Raw genomic sequence first — 19,790 nt, forward strand, 5'->3', positions numbered from 1 at the left:
CCTCCTGGGCTCAAGCCATCCTCCCACCTCAACCTCCCAAGTAGCTGGCACTACAGGCACACACCACCATGCCCAGTTAAGTTTTGCATTTTTGGTAGAGATGGGGTTTCGCCAGGTTGCCCAAGGTGGTTTCGAACTCCTAAGTTCAAGCGATCCGCCCACCTTGTCCTCCCAAAGTGCTGAGATTACAGACATGCGGCACTGTGCCTGGCCCAAAAAGAGACTATTAATTCATAAAGAATGAAATCCAGTTTGTTATATATTTATTTATTTATTTATTTATTTAGGACAGAGTCTTCCTCTGTTGCCCAGGTTAGAGTGCAGTGACCTGATCTCAGCTCATTGAAACCTCTGCCTCCCAGGTTCAAGCGATTCTCCTCCATCAGCCTTCTGAGTAGCTGGGACTATAGGTGCAAGCCACCACTCCTGGCCAATTTTAGTATTTTTAGTAGAGACGAGGTTTTACCACGTTGGCCAGGCTGGTCTCAAACTCCTGACCTCAGGTGATCTGCTGGCCTTGGCCTCCCAAAATGCTGGGATTACAGGCGTGAGCCACCATGCCCTGCTATTTTTTTTATTTTTTTATTTTTGAGATGAAGTCTTGTCTGGCTCTGTCACCCAGGCTGGAGTGCAGTGGTGCATTTTAACTGATCGCAACCTCCACCTCCCAGTTTCAAGCAATTCTCGTGCCTCAGCCTCCCAAGTAGCTGGGATTACAGGCATGAGCCACTGCCCAGCTAATTTTTGTATTTTTATTTTTATTTATTTATTTATTTATTTTTTAGACGGAGTTTCACTCTTGTCGCCCAGGCTGGAGTGCAATGGCACGATCTCAGCTCACCGCAACCTCCGCCTCCTGGGTTCAAACGATTCTCCTGCCTCAGCCTCCCAAGTAGCTGGGACTACAGGCATGCACCACCACACCCAGCTAATTTTTGTATTTTTAGTAGAGACGGGATTTCACCATCTTGGCCAGGCTCCTCTCGAACTCCTGGCCTCGTGATCCACCCGCGTCGGCCTCCCAAAGTGCTGGGATTACAGGTGTGAGCCACCGCGCCCGGCCAATTTTTGTATTTTCAGTAGAGACAGAATTTTGCTATGTTGCCCAGATTGGTCTCAAACTCCTGGACTCTAGGTATCCGCCCGCCTCAGCCTTCCAAAGTGCTGGGATTACAGGCGTTAGCCACTGAGCCTGGCCTAAAATTTTGAAATTGGTTTTGAACAAACTCAATGCCTGTTTGAATCAAGGTAAAATCTACTTTAACTCCGTCTGCCAAAGCAAAAGCAAAAGCAAAAGTAAATTGTCGGTTGGTCGCAGTGGTTCACACCTGTAATTTCAGCACTTTGGGAGGCAGAGGCAGGCAGATCACCTGCGGTCAGGAGTTTGAGACCAGCCTAGGCAACATGGTGAAACCTTGTCTCTACTAAAAATACAAAAATTAGCCAGGTATGGTGGTGTGTGCCTGTAGACTCAGCTGCTCAGGGAGGCTAAGGCAGGAGAATCGTTTGAATCCGGGAGGCAGAGGTTGCAGTGAGCTGAGATCGTGCCACTGCACTCCAGCCTAGGCAACAGCGAGACTCCATATCAAAAAATAAAAAAGTAAATTGTCTCTGGAAAAAAAGAAGATTGGCCAGGCGTGGTGGCTAACACCTGTAATCCCAACACTTTGAGAGGCCAAGGCAGGCGGATCACCTGAGGTCAGGAGTTCGAGCCGGAGTATGAGCTTTCACATTAAAAGAAAGGCTGAGTGTGGTGGCTCATCCCTATAAACTCAGCACTTTGGGAGGCTGAGATGGGAGGGTCGCTTGAGGCCAGGAGTTCAAGATCAGCCTGGGCATCAAAGTGAGAGCCCCATCTTTACAAAAAATCTTTTAAAAATAGCAAGGTGAGGTCAGGCGTGGTGGCTCACTTTGGGAGGCTGAGGCGGGCGGATCACCTGAGGTCAGGAGTTCAAGGCCAACCTCACCAACATGGCGAAACCCCATCTCTACTAAAAATACAAAAATTAGCCAGGTGTGGTGGTGCATGTCTGTAATCCCAGCTACTCGGGAGACTGAGGCAGGAGAATCACTTGAACCCAGGAGGCAGAGGTTATGGTGAGCCGAAATCGTACCACCGTTGCACTCCAGCTGGGGCAACAAGAGCAAGACTCCACCTAAAAAAACAAAAAACAAAACAAAACAAAACAAAAAACAGGTGAGATGGCATGCACCTGCAGTCCCAGCTACTGGAGAATCTGGGACGAGAGAATTGCTTGAGCCCAGGAGTTCGAGGCTGTAATGAGGTATGATGGTGTCACTGCACTCCAGCCTGGGCAATAGAGCAAGACTCCATCTCTAAAATAAATAAAGAAAATGAAACAATATTTTCTCTTAACTTTAGAAACATTACATTTTCACCATGGAGAATGTAAATAATACAAAAAGTGAAAAAGAAAAAATGAAAAACCACCTGCAATTCAATTACTTAGAAAGAACCATCCTGAACATCTTGCTTTTCCTTTTAGTCTTCTTAGCTGTAAACATGATATAATGTTTATATTACCATATACCTTTTTACAGGCATCAAGAGAGGCATGGAATTAAAAATGAGACTGCCCCAGGCACATGTGTAGGAGTGGAGTCTTGACCTGAGCATTCCATTTGTGGTTGAGACAGAAATGGAAGATTCAGTGCTGCCTCAGCAGGTGAGTCTCAGGGTCTAAAGGAATGCCTTTCAACAGAGGACTTTTATCAAGGAACAATTCGCAATTCCAGCACAGGCATATTTTTTGAAAGCCTGTCTCCCTCTCTTTCTTCCTTCCTTTCTTTTTTTTTTTTTTTTTTTTGGTTAGTTTCAGACATTAAGTTACTCTCTATGGGAAAGTTTACATCTTTATTGAAAACAATATTTTAAAATTCTTTGATATAAAAATACTGGGAGGCCGGGCGCGGTGGCTCGCACCTGTAATCTTAGCATTTTGGAAGGCCAAGGTGGGTGGATTGCCTGAGGTCAGGAGTTCGAGACCAGCCTGACCAACGTGGTGAAACCCCATCCCTACTAAAAATACAAAAATTAGCCGGCGTGGTGGCAGGCGCCTGTAATCCCACCTACTTGGGAGGGTGAGACCGGAGAATCGCTTGAACCCGGGAGGCGGAGGTTGCAGTGACCGGAGACCGCACCACTGCACTCCAGCCTGGGCAACAAGAGCAAAACTCTGTCATAAACAAACAAACAAACAAACAAACTGGGAATGCCTCTCTGCAAAATGGATCTCCGGAAATGTATATTTCATATTTAGAAACTGCCAGCATCTGGAACACCAGGACATTTTCTCAAGTACATGTGAAAATACATTGTCAGCCGGGCTCGGTGGCTCAAGCCTGTAATCGACGCGGGCAGATCACGAGGTCAGGAGTTCCAGACCAGCTCGGCCAACATGGTGAAACCCCATCTCTACTAAAAATACAAAAATTAGCCGGGCATGGTGGTGCGTGCTTGTAATCCCAGCTACTCGGGAGGCTGAGGCAGGAGAATGGCTTGAACCAGGAGGCAGAGGTTGCAGTGAGCCAAGATCGCGCCACTGCACTCCAGCCTGGGCGACAAGAGTGAGACTCCGTCTCAAAAAAAAAAAAAAAAAATCAGGCTTTGCTGGGTTTCCCCACTCAGTCTATTACCATTAGGTCGTTCCCTTTTTGTCCAGTCACATTTCTACACAGCTGTCCATTCTTCAGAGAAGCTAAGCATAAAAATAGACACTTTTTTCCTGAGTCTTTCGATCTTCATCTCTGAAGGCTCCTTTGTCAAGTAAAACTTTGATTAGATAAATTTGTTATGCTTTTCTCTTGTTAATCTGCCTTTTGTTATTGGAGTGTCCTCCTGACTCTTACTATCAGGAGGAAAGGGATCACACCCTCTCCGCCCCTACACAGACATGCAAATTTTTGAGCCCCGCGTGTGAATTACTGAATCAGAAATTCTGGGGTGGGACCCAGGAACCTCATTTCAACAAGCCTTCCTGGGGATTATTATGCATGCTGAACTCTGAGAGCCACTGGCAGGGAGGGGGAAGGGGAAAGGCGGGTAGAATGCTTTCCAGAGGATATAGGGTTTTGCCATTTCAATAATTACTATGGTTGTTCCTCTCCAATAGAATAGCTGTAAAGAGCTTCCTAAGAAGAAAAATGTACTAGAAAATCACTGTGCCACCTCCTTTTTGTGTCTACCCCTTAATCAGGTTATTGTCAAGCAGATTTGTCAAATTATTCAAAGCAGGTTTGAATAAATGTGTTGTACAGAGACTTCAGGGGGTTTATTTATCTGCGTTTTGGCAGGATTTCCCCTGTGGCTGGAAAGATTCAGATGCGCCTTCTTTCTTTCTTTCTTTTTTTTAGACAGAGTCTCGCTCTGTCACCCAGACTGGAGTGCAGTGGCGCAATCTTGGCTCACTGCAACCTCCGCCTCCCGTGTTCAAGCAATTCTCCTGGCCCAGCCTTCCTAGTAGCTGGGATTACAAGTGCACGCCACAACACACAATGCCCGGCTAATTTTTGTATTTTTCGTAGAGACAGGGTTTCACCATGTTGGCCAGGCTGGTCTCGAACTCCTGACCTCAGGTGTTCCGCCCACCTCGACCTTCCAAAGTGCTGGGATTACAGGAGTGAGCCACCGCGCCCGGCCCCCAGATGTGCCTTCTTTCATCGCTTACCTGTACTGTTGTTCTTTTTCACTTTGGAAATGAAAAACCATCTATTAAGTGTAGATGGTTATTATTCTCAAACAGCTGGGTAGATCAGAACAGAAATACCACACATGATTCTCAAATCCTCCAGGACAATCCTTCTCATTTCTCTGGATGACATCTTTCTTACTTTTGAGATTTGTAATCAGACAGCCTTTCTTCCTCTCCAGGCTCTGCCACTTAACTAAGCTGTGATCTACAAGTTACTGCCCTGCTCTAAACTTCAGCTTCGCAGTTGGTTCCATAGCTCAGGGGTTAGAGCACTGGTCTTGTAAACTTCAGCTTCCTCATTTATAAAATGAGGACTTGAATAATTTCTATCTCATAGGATTAGTTTAAGCGTTAGAGAATATTTATTTTTATTTATTTATTTTTTGAGACGGAGTTTCGCTCTTATTGCCCAGGCTGGAGTGCAATGGTGTGATCTCGGCTCACTGCAACCTCCACTTCCCAGGTTCAAGTGGTTCTCCTGCCTCCCACACCTGAGCAGCTGGGATTATAGGCGTGCGCCACCATGCCCAGTATTTTTAGTAGAGATGGGGCTTAGTAGAGATGGGGCTTAGTAGAGATGGGGTTTCACCATGTTCGTCAGGCTGGCCTTGAACTCCTGACCTCAGATGATCTGCCTACCTGGGCCTCCCAAAGTGCTGGGATTACAGGCGTGAGGCACCGTGCCCGGCCGACAGGGTCTGATTTCTAGAAAATCCAAATCCTGAAAACACACTGACACCCACCCCCCACATCACACACACACACAAACTAAGGTCCCTTGCAATCTCAATCACTACCCCTGCAAAATTCAAACTCGCAAGAATGAAAGCCACACTCCATTTTCTCCATTTGTTTGTAAGGTTGGTTCTGCACAGACAGATGAAACTACTTCACCCTGCAGAACTGCTCTATTTTCAGTGCATTTTATTTACCTGGATCCTAAGGACCACTGTCTTCACTGGACTGGTCACCTCTGGGTCAGGTCCTTCTTCCATTTGAGATTTGAAACCAAACAGCTTTGTTCCTTTTTAGTTTGTGCCACTTTCTAAGCTGTGTACCTAAGACATGTCACTTACCCTCTCAAAGTGTCAGCTGGTTTATACATAAAACGGGGGAATATGTGATGTAGCTATCATCATAGGCCTGAAGTGTCCATTTCAGTTCTTACTAGTCTAAGCCTTCTCTAGCCTCTGCTCCATATTCTCTGCCAAGGGTTAAATCTCTATTTTCTTTTTTTTTTCTTTTTGAGATGGAGTCTTGCTCTGTCGCCCAGGCTGGAGTACAGTGGCGCGATCTCGGCTCACTGCAAGCTCTGCCTCCCAGATTTACACCATTCTCCTGCCTCAGCCTCCCAAGTAGCTGGGACTACAGACACCCACCACCACGCTCGGCTAATTTTTTGTATTTTTAGTGGAGACGGGGTTTCACCGTGTTAGCCAGGATGGTTTCAAACTTCTGACCTCGTGATCCGCCCATCTCGGCCTCCCCAAAGTGCTGGGATTACAGGCGTGAGCCACCACACCCGGCCAAATCTCTATTTTCATAAGATGCATCTGCAAGGGAATAAAATAGTCATCAGAGCCTAACTGCTTTTGGATAAGGTGAACTTGGAAGGGTTAGAACAGGAGCAGATTATTCTCTGTCGATAACTGTCCCTTTAACCTGTTCTGCTGACTTGCCTTGCCCTGACCCCAGAGGAAATCTCAAGCAGATCCCAGAGCCTTTCCAGTCTCTCTTGCTTCCTAACAAATAATTACCTTTATTTGGGTATTTAAAAATCCATTCTCGGCCGGGCACAGTGGCTCATGCCTGTAATCCCAGCACTTTGGGAGGCCGCGGCAGGAGGATCTCTCTCTCTCTTTTTTGGGGGGACGCGGGGCGGGAATGGAGCTTCCCTCTTGTTGCCCAGGCTGGAGTGCAGTGGCGCGATCTCAGCTCACTGCAACCTCTGCCTCCCAGGTTCAAGCCATTCTCCTGCCTCAGTCTCCCAAGTAGCTGGGATTACAGGCATGAGCCACCGAGCCAGGTCTTCTCTGTTTCTTTTTTTTTTTTTTCTTTTTTTTTGAGACGGAGTCTCACTCTGTCGCCCAGGCTGGGGCACAGTGGCGTGATCTCGGCTCACTGCAAGCTCCACCTCCTGAGTTCACACCATTCTCCTGCCTCAGCCTCCCCAGTAGCTGGGACTACAGGCGCCTGCCACCATGCCTGGCTAATTTTTTTGTATTTTTAGTAGAGACGGGGTTTCACCATGTTACCCAGCCTGGTCTCGAACTCCTAATCTCAGGTGATCCACCCACCTCAGCCTCCCAAAGTGCTAGGATTACAGGTGTGAGCCACCGAGCCCAGATTTCTCTGTTGCTTTTTTTTCTTTTTTTTAGAGAGGGAGTCTCGCTTTGCCGCCCAGGCTGGAGTGCAGTGGCATGATCTCGGCTCACTGCAAGCTCCGCCTCCCAGGTTCACACCATTCTCCTGCCTCAGCCTCCCGAGTAGCTTGGAGTACAGGCACCCACCACCACGCCTGGCTAATTTTTTGTATTTTTAGTAGAGACGGGGTTTCACCATGTTAGCCAGGATGGTCTCGATCTCCTGACCTTGTGATCTGCCCACCTCGGCCTCCCAAAGTGCTGGGATTACAGGAGTAAGCCACCGTGCCCGGCTTTTTTTTTTTTTTTTGTATTTTTTAGTAGAGACTGGGTTTCACCGTGTTAGCCAGGATGGTCTTGATCTCCTGACCTCATGATCCACCCGCCTCGGCCTCCCAAAGTGCTGGCATTACATGCACGAGCCACCATGCCCAGCCCCCCCTTTTTTTTTTTTTAAGACAGAGTCTTGCTCTGTCGCCCAGGCTGGAGTGCAGTGGCCGGATCTTGGCTCATTGCAACCTCCACCTCCCAGGTACCAGCGATTCTCCTGACTCAGCCTCCTGAGTAGCTGGGACTACAGTTGTGTGCCACCACGCCCAGCTAATTTTTTTTTTTTGGAGATGTAGTCTTGCTCTGTCACCCAGGCTGGAGTACAGTGACACAATCTTGGCTTACTGTAACCTCTGCCTCCCAGGTTCAAGAGATTCTCCTTCCTCAGCTCCTAAGTAGCTGGGATTACAGGCATGCGACACCACACTCTGCTAATTTTTTTGTATTTTTAATAGAGACGGGGTTTCACCATGTTTGTCAGGCTGGTCTCGAACTCCTGACCTGATGATCCGCCTGCCTCGGCCTCCCAAAGTGCTGAAATTACAGGCGTGAGCCACTGTGCCCAGCCTAATTTTCGTATTTTTTAGTAAAGACGGGGTTTCACCATATTGGCCAGGCTGGTCTTGAACTCCTGACCTCGTCATCCACCCACCTCGGCCTCTGAAAGTGCTGGGATTACAGGCGTGAGCCACCGCACCCGGCCTTCTCTGTTGCTTTTTAAGATCTCTTCCCTATGAGTGCCTATTCCCCGAATTTGCTTTTTGGGAACTTATCTCTTACAGCTGGCCTGTGGAACTCCCTCCTCAGCCCCCAGCTTCTGATAGTCCGTGTTCCTTTCAAGAGGAGCTGCTAGGATGGAAGACCTGTAAGGCCATAGGCAGCAACTCTAATGTGCCCAGGACAGCTCAAAAGCAGCCTCTATCAAATGTTTACTCCCCTAGCTTACCTGCATCTGAGGGGACTACCAGCGACCATGACGAACAGAGACCTCCTGTCCACATTTGGCCACCGTGGACAGCTCCTGATTCCCTCTCACTTTTCAACATTGTCATGATTGAGTCAGGTGTCGGATCCTGGGTATCCCCAAACACAAAAGTCAAACTTTGAGTGATTTTTTTTTTTTTTTTTTTTGAGACAGTCTTGCTCTGTCACCCAGGCTGGAGTGCTGTCCGTGATCTCAGCTCACTGCAATCTTCACCTCCCAGATTCAAGCAATTCTCTTGCCTTAGCCTCTGGAGTAGCTGGGATTACAGGGGTGTGCCACCACGCCAAGCTAATTTTTGTATTTTTAGTAGAGATGGGATTCCACCATGTTGGCCAGGCTGGTCTCGAACTCCAGACCTCAAATGATCCGCCCGCCTCCACCTCCCAAAGTGCTGGGATTACAAGCATGAGCCACCGCACTTGGTCTTCAGTGATTCTTTAAAATTCTCTTCTCTGCCAGGTGCGGTGGCTCACGCCTGTAATCCCAGCACTTTGGGAGGCTGAGGCGGACGGATCACGAGGTCAGGAGATCGAGACCATCCTGGCTAACATGGTGAAACCCCGTCTCTACTAAAAATACAAAAAATTATTAGCCAGGCGTGGTGGCGGGCGCCTGTAGTTCCAGCTACTTGGGAGGATGAGGCAGGAGAATGGTGTGAACCCGGGAGGCGGAGCTTGCAGTGAGCCGAGATCACCCCACTGCACTCCAGCCTGGGTGACAGAGCAAGACTCCGTCTCAAAAATAAATAAATAAATGAAATGAAATAAAATAAAATTCTCTTCTCTTAGCTGAGATTAACGAAGTGGTTAACAAGTGGTTTATTCTACCAGAGTGTGAGGCTGGTTGTGTGACCAGGTAAGAGTATAGTCGGAGGCCAGGCACGATGGTTCATGTCTATGATCCCAGTACTTTGGGAGGCCAAGGCAGGCAGATCGCTTGAGGTCGGGAGTTCCAAACCAGCCTGGCCAACATGGAGAAACCCTCATGTCTCCTAAAAATACAAAAAATTAGCTGGGCATAGTGGCACTTGCTTGTAATCCCAGCTACTTGGAGGCTGAGGTAGGAGAATCACTTGAAACTGGGAGGTGGAGTTTGCAGTGAGCCGAGATCACACAACTGCACTCCAGCCTGGTGACAGAGTAAGACTCTGTCTCAAAAATAAATAAATAAATAAATAAATAAATAAATAAATAAATAAAATGGGCTGGGCAGCGGTGGCTCACACCTGTAATCCCAGCACTTTGGGAGGCCAAGGCGGGCAGATCACCTCATGTCAGGAATTCGAGGCCAGCCTGGCCAACATGGTTAAACCCTGTCTCCACTAAAAATACAAAAATTACCTGGGCGTGGTGGCAGGTGCCTGTAATCCCAGCTACTCGGGAAGCTGAGGCAGGAGAATCGCTTGAACCTGGGAGGCGGAGGTTGCAGTGAGCCAAGATCGCACCATTGCACTCCAGCCTGGGGAACAAGAAAGGAGACTTCGTCTCAAAAATCAAAAATAATAATAATAATAATAATAATAATAATAATAATAATAATGGAATCAGGGGTCTCACCGTGATGCCCAAGCTGTTCTTGAACTCCTGAGCTCAAACAATTCTTCTGCCTTGGCCTTCCAAAATACTAGGATTACAGATGTGAGACACCTCACCCAACCAAGTAGCATTTTCATAAAATATTTATGTATTTGTTTATTTTTAAGATGGAGTCTCACTCTCTGTCCCCGAATGGAATGCAGTGGCAGTATCTTGGCTCACTGCAACCTCTGCCTCTTAGGTTCAAGCGATTCTCCTGCCTCAGCCTCCAAGTAGCTGGGATTACAAGCACGTACCACTACACAAGCTAAGTTTTGTATTTTTAGTAGAGATGGAGTTTTACCATGTTGGTCAGGCTGGTCTTGAACTTCTGACCTTAAATGATCTGCCCGCCTTGACCTCCCAAAGTGCTAGGATTACAGGCATGAGCCACCACGCCCAGCCCTACATTTTTTTTTTTCCTGTCTCTCCACTGTATTTTGGAAAGCATTTTCTTATCAGTATATCTCACTATTTCGGACACTCTGCAACATGTAAATTGAACATTTTTCATATGGCTATTTGAAAAGTTTTTTTTCTTCATGGCTCCAAAAATAGATGTCAGGAAATGTGTTCTTTTTGTGGAATTCCTTTTGTGAATTACCACTGGGTGCTCATATTTGTGGCCCACTGACATCCAAAAGATGGATGACATCTACCTTATCTGGTCGGTCATCTCTGTAACCTCCCTGCCAAGGACTAATTGGTCTTTAAAATTCCTCAATGCACCGGGCGCGGTGGCTCACGCCTGTAATCCCAGCACTTTGGGAGGCCGAGGCGGGCAGATCACGAGGTCAGGAAATCGAGATCATCTTGGCTAACAAGGTAAAACCCCGTTTCTACTAAAAATACAAAAAATTAGCTGGGCGCGGTGGCGGGCGCCTGTAGTCCCAGCTACTCTGGAGGCTGAGGCAGGAGAATGGCGTGAACCCGGGAGGCGGAGCTTGCAGTGAGCCGAGATCGCGCCACTGCACTCCAGCCTGGGCGACAGAGCCAGACTCCGTCTCAAAAAAAAAAAAGAAGTGGCAGTTGTCTGGATATATTTTAAAGAAAGAAAAGCAAGACTTTCTGACAGATTGAGTTGAGCTATGAGAAAGGGAAGAAGTGAAAGACAGCACCAAGCTTTTTGACTCAAACCACTGGGCAGATGGAGTTGGCTTTACTAAGATAGAGAGGCCTGAGTGGGTCAGCGTTCAGTGAAGGGAGCCATAAACTGAGTTTGGGAATTTTAAGTTCAATTCACATAACTTATTAGACATCCAAGCAGAGATATTGAATTGGGAGTTTGACATACAAGACTGGAAATAAAAATTTGAAAATAATCTCCCTTTTGGGCAGTATTAAAAACCATGAGATTAGATGACCTGGATTAGAGCTACATGTAAAGGAGATAAGAGGTGAAGGGATTTAACCTTGAGTGTGATTGAAAAAGCACAGGGACAGAAATCAGTAGGGGAAAGAGGAGCAACAAAGAAAGCTTTGAAAGAGCAGCCATTGACTTGAGGAAGCCCCAGGAAAGGATGGTGTTCAGGAAGTGGGAGAATAAACTCTTTCAATGTGGAGAGAGATCCCGATACTTCAGAAGCCCCTGATCATTCAAGTAAGTAAGATGGGGACAGGCGAGGCACAGTGGCTCACACCTCAAATTCCGGCACTTTGGGAGGCCAAGCGGGGCAGATCGCTTGAGCTCAGGAGTTGAAGACCATCCTGGCCAAGATGATGAAACCCCCCCATCTCCACCAAAAATACAACAATTAGCCGGGCTTGGTGAGGCACGCCTGTAGTCCCAGCTACTCAGGAGGCTGAGGCAAGAGAATCCTTCGAGCCCAAAAGGCAGAGGTTGTGGTGAGCTGAGATCCAGCCACTGCACTCCAGTCTGGGCTTCAGAGTGAGACTCCGTCTCAATAAAACAAAACAGCAAACAAACAAAACAAAACAAACCCACTATCTCACCACCACGATACCCTTAAAAGAAAATGGGGATGGGAAATTGGCCATTTGATTTCTTTTCTTTTGTTTTTGTTTCTTGAGTCACAGTCTTGTTCTGTTGCCCAGACTGGAGTGGCACAATCTCAACTAACTGCGACCTCCCCCTCCTGGGGTTCAAAAGACATGTCTGATTAGTTTTTTGTATTTTTAATAGAGATGGGGTTTCACCATGTTGGCCAGGCTGGTCCTGAACTCTTGACCTCAAGTGGTCCACCCACTTCGGCCTCCCAAAGTGCCGCGATTACAGGAGTGACTCTCCACGCCTGGCCTTTGTTTTGTTGTTGTTTGTTTGTTTGTTTTGAGACTGAGTCTTGCTCTGTTGCCCAGGCTGGAGCACAGTGGGGCGATCTCAGCTCACTGCAGTCTTTGCCTCCCGGGTTCAAGCGATTCTCCTGCCTCAACTTCTCAAGTAGCTGGGACTACAGGCGTGCGCCACCAAGCCTAACTAATTTTTGTATTTTTAGTAGAGACAGGGTTTCACCATGTTGGCCAAGCTGGTCTCAAACTCCTGGCCTCAGGTGATCTGCCCGCCTTGGCCTCCCAAAATGCTGGGATTACAGGCGGGAACCACCGTGCCTGGTGGCCATTTTACTTTTTTTGCAATGTCAAGGTCATTAATGTCTGACTCTGAAGAGGAATGTGTGGAAGTGGATGTGAAAGCCTGATTGGAGAATATTCAAGAGAGAATGAGGGGAGAAAAATCACCAACAGGCAAAGAACACATACAGAGAACTCTTTAAAATTTTCTTACACTTTATCACATTCTGTAAAAGAAATTGAGAAGAGGAGTGGTAGCAATAGAAGGATGTGGGTTACAAGAGGGTTTTTTTTTTTTTTTTTTTTCTAACAAAAGAAAACTTGTGGCCTGGTGCGGTGGCTCACGCCTGTAATCTCAGCACTTTGGAATGCCAAGGCCGACAGATCACTGAAGCTGACGATTTCGAGACCAACAACAACACAGTTAGCTGCCATCCCACCTCACCCACTGCCGTCTCTTAAAAATAAATAAATTACTTTTTTTAAAAGAAAATGTATACCAATTAGCAGACACTCCGAATTTTATCCCACCCTAATCTCTGATAATCACTAATTTACTTTCTGTCTCTATAGGTTTGCCTATGCTGGACATTTCATATAAACAGAATCATACAATATATGACTTTTTGTATTTCAACTTTCACTTAACTTGCTTTCCTTTTTCCTCTTTTTTTTTTTTTCCGGTGTGGCAGGGTCTTGCTCTGTCACCCAGGTGGGAGTGCAGTGTCATGATCAGGACTCACTGCAGCCTTGACCTCCTGGACTCAAGTGATCCTCTCACCTCATTTTTTTATTTTTTGCGGGGAGGAGACCTCACTCACTCTGTTGCCCAGGCTGGTTTCAAACTCCTGGGCTCAAGCAGTCCTCTCGCCTCAGCCTCCCAGAGTGCTGGGATTACAGACGTGAGTCACCACACCCAACCCCCCGCTTAGCTTGTTTTCAATATTCATCCATGTTGAGCATGAATCAGCATTTTATTTCCTTTTGTGACTAAATAATAGTCTATTGTATAGATATAATACATTTTGTTTAAAGGGGCAATTGCTGGGTCATATGGTAACTTTAAATTTTAGAGAAACGGTCTTTTTCTGCCTCTATTGAGATGATTGCATGTTTTTTTCCTTTATTCTATTCATATGATGTATTACATTGATTTTCCTATTTTGAACTAATCACATATTTCTAGAATAAATCCTACTTGGTTATGGTGCATAATCGTTTTACTATGTTGCTGGATTTAGGATTGCTAGCATTTTGTTGAAGTTTTTCCTCCATATTCATAATGGACATTAATCTATAGTTTTTTGGGGGTGATATCTGTCTGGTTTGAGTATCAGTGTGATGGTCTTTAATGTGGCAACTTGGGTAGGCTATAGACCCCAGTTATTCAATCAAACACTAGGTGCCACTGGCATATTTCTTTTCTTTTTCTTTTTCTTTTTTTTTTTTGAGAGGGAGTCTCGCTCTGTCATCCAGGCTGCAGTCCAGTGGCACGATGTCAGCTGGCAGGATGTCAGCTCACTGCAAGCTCCGCCTCCCTGGTTCTTGCCATTCTCCTGCCTCAGCCTCCGGAGTAGCTGGGACTACAGGCACCCGCCGCCATGCCCCGCTAATTTTTTGTATTTTTAGTAGAGATGGGGTTTCACCGTGTTAGCCAGGATGGTCTCAATCTCCTGACCTCGTGATCTGCCCGCCTCGGCCTCCCAAAGTGCTGGGATTACAGGCGTGAGCCACCGCGCCCGGCCGGCATATTTCTTTTCTTTTGAGACAGAGTCTTGCTCTGTCGCCCAGGCTGGAGTGCAGTGGCTGGGCTGGGATTATAGGCATGAGCCACCACGCCGGGCCTTGCTACTGGCATTTTTAGATGTAATTAAAATCCATATTAATTGTCTTCAAGTAAAAGGGATTATAATCTGAGAAAGCCTAATCCAATCAGTTAAGGCTTTAAGAGGAAATTCTGCCTAGGGAGAGCAGCTCCATCGCACACCAAAGGGTTCCAGCCATCCTTTCGGACTTGCCAAGACAGTTCCAAGATTGCGTAAGCCAATTCCCTGCAATGAATTTCTTCTTATTTTTATTTTTATTTTTTTTGAGACAGAGTCTGGCCCTGTTGCCCAGGCTAGAGTGCAATGGTGCGATATTGGCTTACTGCAACCTCCACCCACCGGGTTCAAGCAATTCTCCTGCCTCAGCCTCCCAAGTAGCTGGGATTATATGTGCCTGCCACCATGCCTGGCAAATTTTTTTTTTTTTTTTTTTTTTTTTGAGATGCAGTCTCACTCTGTCGCCAGGCTGGAGTGCAGTGGCGCAACCTCAGCCCACTGCAACCTCTGCCTCCTGGGTTCAAGCAATTTTCCTGCCTCAGCCTCCCAAGTAGCTGGAACTACAGGTGCATGCCACCACACCCAGCTAATTTTTGTATTTTTAGTAGAGACGGGGTTTCACCATATTGGCCAGGCTTGTCTCGATCTCCTGACCTTAGGTGATCCACCCACCTCGGCCTCCCAAAGTGCTGGGATTACAGGCGTGAGCCACCACCTCCTGGGTTAAAGCGATCCTCCTGCCTCAGCCTCCCGAGTAGCATGGGGCTACAGGCGCGTGCCACCATGCCCAGCTAATGTTTGTATTTTTAGTAGAGACGGGGTTTCACCATGTTAGCCAAGATGGTCTCCATCTCTGGACCTCGTGATCTGCCCGCCTCAGCCTCCGAAAGTGCTGGGATTACAGGCATGAGCCACCGTGCCCAGCCTCAAGTTCACTTTTTCTTTGCTCTATGTTTTCCACCAATGTACAACATTGCTAACTTAGGAAAATCAAATATATTCTCCCAGGGAAGATTGTTGACTATGCTCTGAAAGTCAAATTTAGCTGCAGCTTGATTTTATTCCACGGATCTTTTTATACAGAAACAATCAGCTATGCCTTGGGATCAAGATCCAGAACAATCAACTGGAAATTACAGTGAAGATGAACAAAACGGAAAGCAGAAATGGAGAGAAGAAGGAGGAGAAGCAGGCAGAAAGAGAGAACGAGAAAAAGAAAAAAATGAAAAGGAGCTGCAAGATGAACAGGAAAACAAAAGGAAAAGGGAAAATGAGAAACAGAAACAGTATCCCGAGAAAAGATTAGTCAGCAAATCCCTCATGCATACTCTCTGGGCAAAGTTTAAGTTAAACAGGTGCCCCACTATACAAGAGAGTCTATCACTCTCATTTGAATTTGACATGACACATAAACAGGTATGACAACATTAATAGACATTTCTTCATTGATAGACAAAGTCACTTGTATAGTACTATTGCTATATAGACCAATATCCTTATTCCTGTATTAATCACCTCCCACACCTCATTTTTTTGTAGATAAGTCAATGGTTTTGTAAAACGAGGAAGAAATATAATAAAGAAATGTCCAAGAGAAAGCATAAGAAAAAACATATGAGGTAAGAAAGTGTTTCTTGTAAAATAAAAGGAAGTAGAAGGAATATATTGACTTCTGGAGTTGGTTTGTGTTTCCATCATTATTGGGTATGCCCATAAACTTTTTTTTTTTTTGAGACGGAGTTTCGCTCTTGTTACCCAGGCTGGAGTGCAATGGCGCCATCTCGGCTCACCACACCCTCCGCCTCCCAGGTTCAAGCCATTCTCCTGCCTCAGCCTCCCGAGTAGCTGGGATTACAGGCATGCGCCACCACGCCCAGCTAATTTTGTATTTTTAGTGGAGACGGGGTTTCTCCATGTTGGTTAGGCTGATCTCGAACTCCCAACCTCAGGTGATCCACCAGCCTGGGCCTCCCAAAGTGCTGGGATTACAGGCGTGAGCCACCACATCCAGTGCCCATAAACTTTTTAATGTTCCAGCCAGTGGCAGAAAAACCACTTACTGTGTATTTTTCACTCTACTCAAAACACCACACAGGCACACACTCACATATGCATGCCACCATTTAACATGTAATCATATTACCAAATGTACAAATACAGACATTAGCTTTTTATTGATTGCAGTACAGAATTGATAATTTTGTCCTGTTCGTTCCTTTGATGCTAAATATATCTGATGATTGTTGTTCCTCTCTAGTTAGTGGCAAAAGCTCATGTGATTTTTGGAAGGAATTAAGGACAGTATCAACAGCTTTTTTGTTTGTTTGTTTGCTTGTTTTTGAGACGGAGTCTTGCGCTGTCGCCCAGGCTGGAGTGCAGTGGTGCGATCTTGGCTCACTGCAAGCTCCGCCTCCCGGGTTCACACCATTCTCCTGCCTCAGCCTCCTGAGTAGCTGGGACTACAGGCACCCACCACCACGCCCGGCTAATTTTTGTATTTTTAGTAGAGACGGGGTTTCACTGTGTTAGCCAGGATGGTCTCGATCTCCTGACCTTGTGATCCGCCTGCCTCGGCCTCCGAAAGTGCTGGGATTACAGGTGTGAGCCACCGCACCCAGCCAATATCAACAGTTTTAACAGCACTAGACCGTATATAGAATTTTAATGTATTATTTATGTATATTTATTTAGAAATGTTTAAATATTATCTCACTTGATCATTGTTTTTTGTTTGTTTTGTGAGACAGAGTCTCACTCTGTCACCCAGGCTGGAGTGCAATGGCGTGATCTCTGCTCACTGCAACCTCTACCTCCTGGGTTCAAGCGATTCTCCTGCCTCAGCCTCCCAAGTAGCCGGGATTACAGGCACGCGCCACTATGCCCAGCTAATTTTTGTATTTTTAGTAAAGACCGGATTTCACCATGTTGGCCAGGCTGGTCTCAAACTCCTAACCTCAGATGGTCCGCCCGCCTCGGCCTCCCAAAGTGCTGGGATTCCAGGTGTGAGCCACCACGCCTGGACTCACTTGATCATTAAGCAAAATATGGTGCACCCGGTTATCAATCCCAGGAGAGCAGAACAATGAACACTGGTTACCAACACCGAGGGAATGACTCCCACCACATGGAGGATTGCAAAGATCATCACTGTGCCAACCGACAAAAATAGAACTCCAAATGTCTCCACTCAATGCACCTCAGTATCAGAGTTGTGCAAAACAATGCAGTCAAGCCATGGGTGGAGCAATGCTTTACTTACAGAGCAAGATCAGCTTCCTGGCAGCCAGTGCAGGGAAATTGGCTATGCGTACCCCTCTGGTGCATTGGGCTTGCCACAGGGAAAGATAGTCTCACAGAAGACAATAAGCTAGCACAGGTTACATGGGCTCTTTTTTTTTTTTGAGACAGTCTCACTCTGTCGCCCAGGCTGGAGTGCAGTGGCACAATCTCGGCTCACTGCAAGCTCTGTCTCCCAGGTTCATGCCATTCTTCTGCCCCAGCCTCCTGAGCAGCTGGGACTACAGGTGCCCGCCACCACGCCCAGCTAAGTTTTGTATTTTTAGTAGAGATGGGGGTTTCACCATGTTAGCCAGGATGGTCTCGATCTCCTGACCTCTTGGTCTGCCCACCTCAGCCTCCCAAAGTGCTGAGATTACAGGCGTGAGCCACCGCACCCGGCCTTTTTTTTTTTTTTTTTTAATTCGAGACAGAGTCTTGCTCTGTTGCCCAGGCTGGAGTACAGTGGCCCAATCTTGGCTCACTGCAACCTCCACCTCCCAGGTTCAAGCAGTTCTCGTGCATTAGCCTCCCTAGTAGCTGGGACTACAGATGTGTACCACCACACCCAGCTAATTTTTGTATTTTTAGTATACATTAAGTTTCACTATGTTGGCCAGACTGGTCTCGAACTCCTGGCCTCAAGTGATCTGCTTGCCTCCCAGAGTGCTGGGATTACAGGCATGAGCCACTGCACCCATCCGGGCTCTTTTACCTCTTGGTAAGGAAGTATTCCAGGCCCAGGATCTATTCTTATGCAGCCAAGTGGGGATTAAAAGAGTTACATGCATGAGACTGCATTTCCCAGCAATCATTACTCTAAATTATAAATGAGGAAGTGTATATTTTCAGTTATAACTCGAGACATAGTCTAGGCTCTATCAATTTGTTTCACATGTAGTGTTGTTTACTCTTAGTGTCCTCTATTAAAATCCAACTGTGATAGTTTTTTTTTGTTTGTTTTTCAAAGATGGGGGTCTCACTATGCTGCCCACGCTGGTCTCAAACTCCCAGATTACAGCGATCCTCCCACCTCAGCCTCCCGAGTAGCTGGGATTGCAGGTGTACCTTACCATGCCCAGCTGGTGTGATGGTGTTTCTAATGTTCTTGCACCATTTCTGCCTCCATAACTTTCTTATCACTTTGAAATTTTAAAATGTATTTTAGAAAGATTACTTTGGCCTTCAATGAAAATTGTTTTCCAGATTTAACATATTTTGATGTATATATTAAATACATAGACAGCGGCTGGGTGCATGGCTCATGCCTGTAATCCCAGCACTTTGGGAGGCCAAGGCAGGTGGATCACCTGAGGTCAGGAGTTTGGGACCAGCCTGACTAACATGGTGAAACTCCATCTCTACTAAAAATACAAAAAAAAAAAAAAAAAAAAAAAAAGGCCAGGCTTGGTGGCAGGCGCCTGTAATCCCAGCTACTCGGGAGGCTGAGGCAGGAGAATTGCTTGACCTGGGAGATGGAGGTTGCAGTGAGCCGAGATTGTGCCATTGCACTCCAGCTTGGGTGACAAGAGTGAAACTCCATCTCAAAAAAAAATTTAAAATAAATAAATATATAGACTGTGTTGTGAAACTCTTTTTTTTTTTTTTTTTTTTTAAACAGATGGAGATCTCTGTGTTGCCAAGGCTGGTCTCGAACTCCTGCCCTCAAGTGATCTTCCTATTTTGGCCTCCAGAAATGCTGTGATTACAAGCATGAGCCATCGCACTGGCTAAGACATTTTACATGACACCATTCTCACCAATAAATGGAGTTCTGAAAGGATAAACAAGAAAACATTAACAGTCGTTGATTCCGTGGAGTAGAACTAAATGAGGGGTATGCAAAGGAGTTTTTATGTGTTTTATTTTTACCCTACTGTAGATTTAAAGTTTTTATAATGGATGTTAATTGATTTTATTTAAGAAAAAAAATCGAGTCAAGGCCGGGCACAGTGGAGCACGCCTGTAATCCCAGTACTTTGGGAAGCCAAGACGGGTGGGTTACCTGAGGTCGGGAGTTCGAGACCAGCCTGACTAACATGATGAAACCCTGTCTCTACTAAATACAAAAAAATTAGCCAGGCTTGGTGGTGTATGCCTGTAATCCAAGCTACTTGGGAGGCTGAGACAGGAGAATCGCTTGTACCTGGTAAGTGGAGGTTGCAGTGAGTCAAGGTCACACAATTGCATTCCAGTCTGGG

General features: G+C 46.4%; 1 protein-coding gene across 2 annotated transcripts in view; it reads left to right on the top strand.

Annotated features, from left to right (window-relative positions):
• NANOGNB (NANOG neighbor homeobox) overlaps positions 1 to 19,532 on the top strand; it is a 25,049-nt gene extending 5,517 nt beyond the window's left edge. Inside the window, exons 2-5 of one of the 2 annotated variants that reach the window (XM_055358599.2) lie at positions 2,563 to 2,687; positions 15,397 to 15,729; positions 15,853 to 15,932; positions 19,211 to 19,419. In XM_055358599.2, the coding sequence (XP_055214574.1) occupies positions 2,661 to 2,687; positions 15,397 to 15,729; positions 15,853 to 15,932; positions 19,211 to 19,262 (492 nt within the window). In that variant the 5' untranslated portion in view covers positions 2,563 to 2,660 and the 3' untranslated portion in view covers positions 19,263 to 19,419. Of the gene's footprint in view, positions 1 to 2,562; positions 2,688 to 10,617; positions 10,790 to 15,396; positions 15,730 to 15,852; positions 15,933 to 19,210 lie in introns of those variants that run through there. The other variant, XM_031016529.2, reaches the window with a different exon arrangement.
• Positions 19,533 to 19,790: the final 258 nt, after the last annotated feature.

This window comes from Gorilla gorilla, chromosome 10 (assembly GCF_029281585.2).
Source record: "Gorilla gorilla gorilla isolate KB3781 chromosome 10, NHGRI_mGorGor1-v2.1_pri, whole genome shotgun sequence".
Taxonomy (NCBI): domain Eukaryota; kingdom Metazoa; phylum Chordata; class Mammalia; order Primates; family Hominidae; genus Gorilla; species Gorilla gorilla.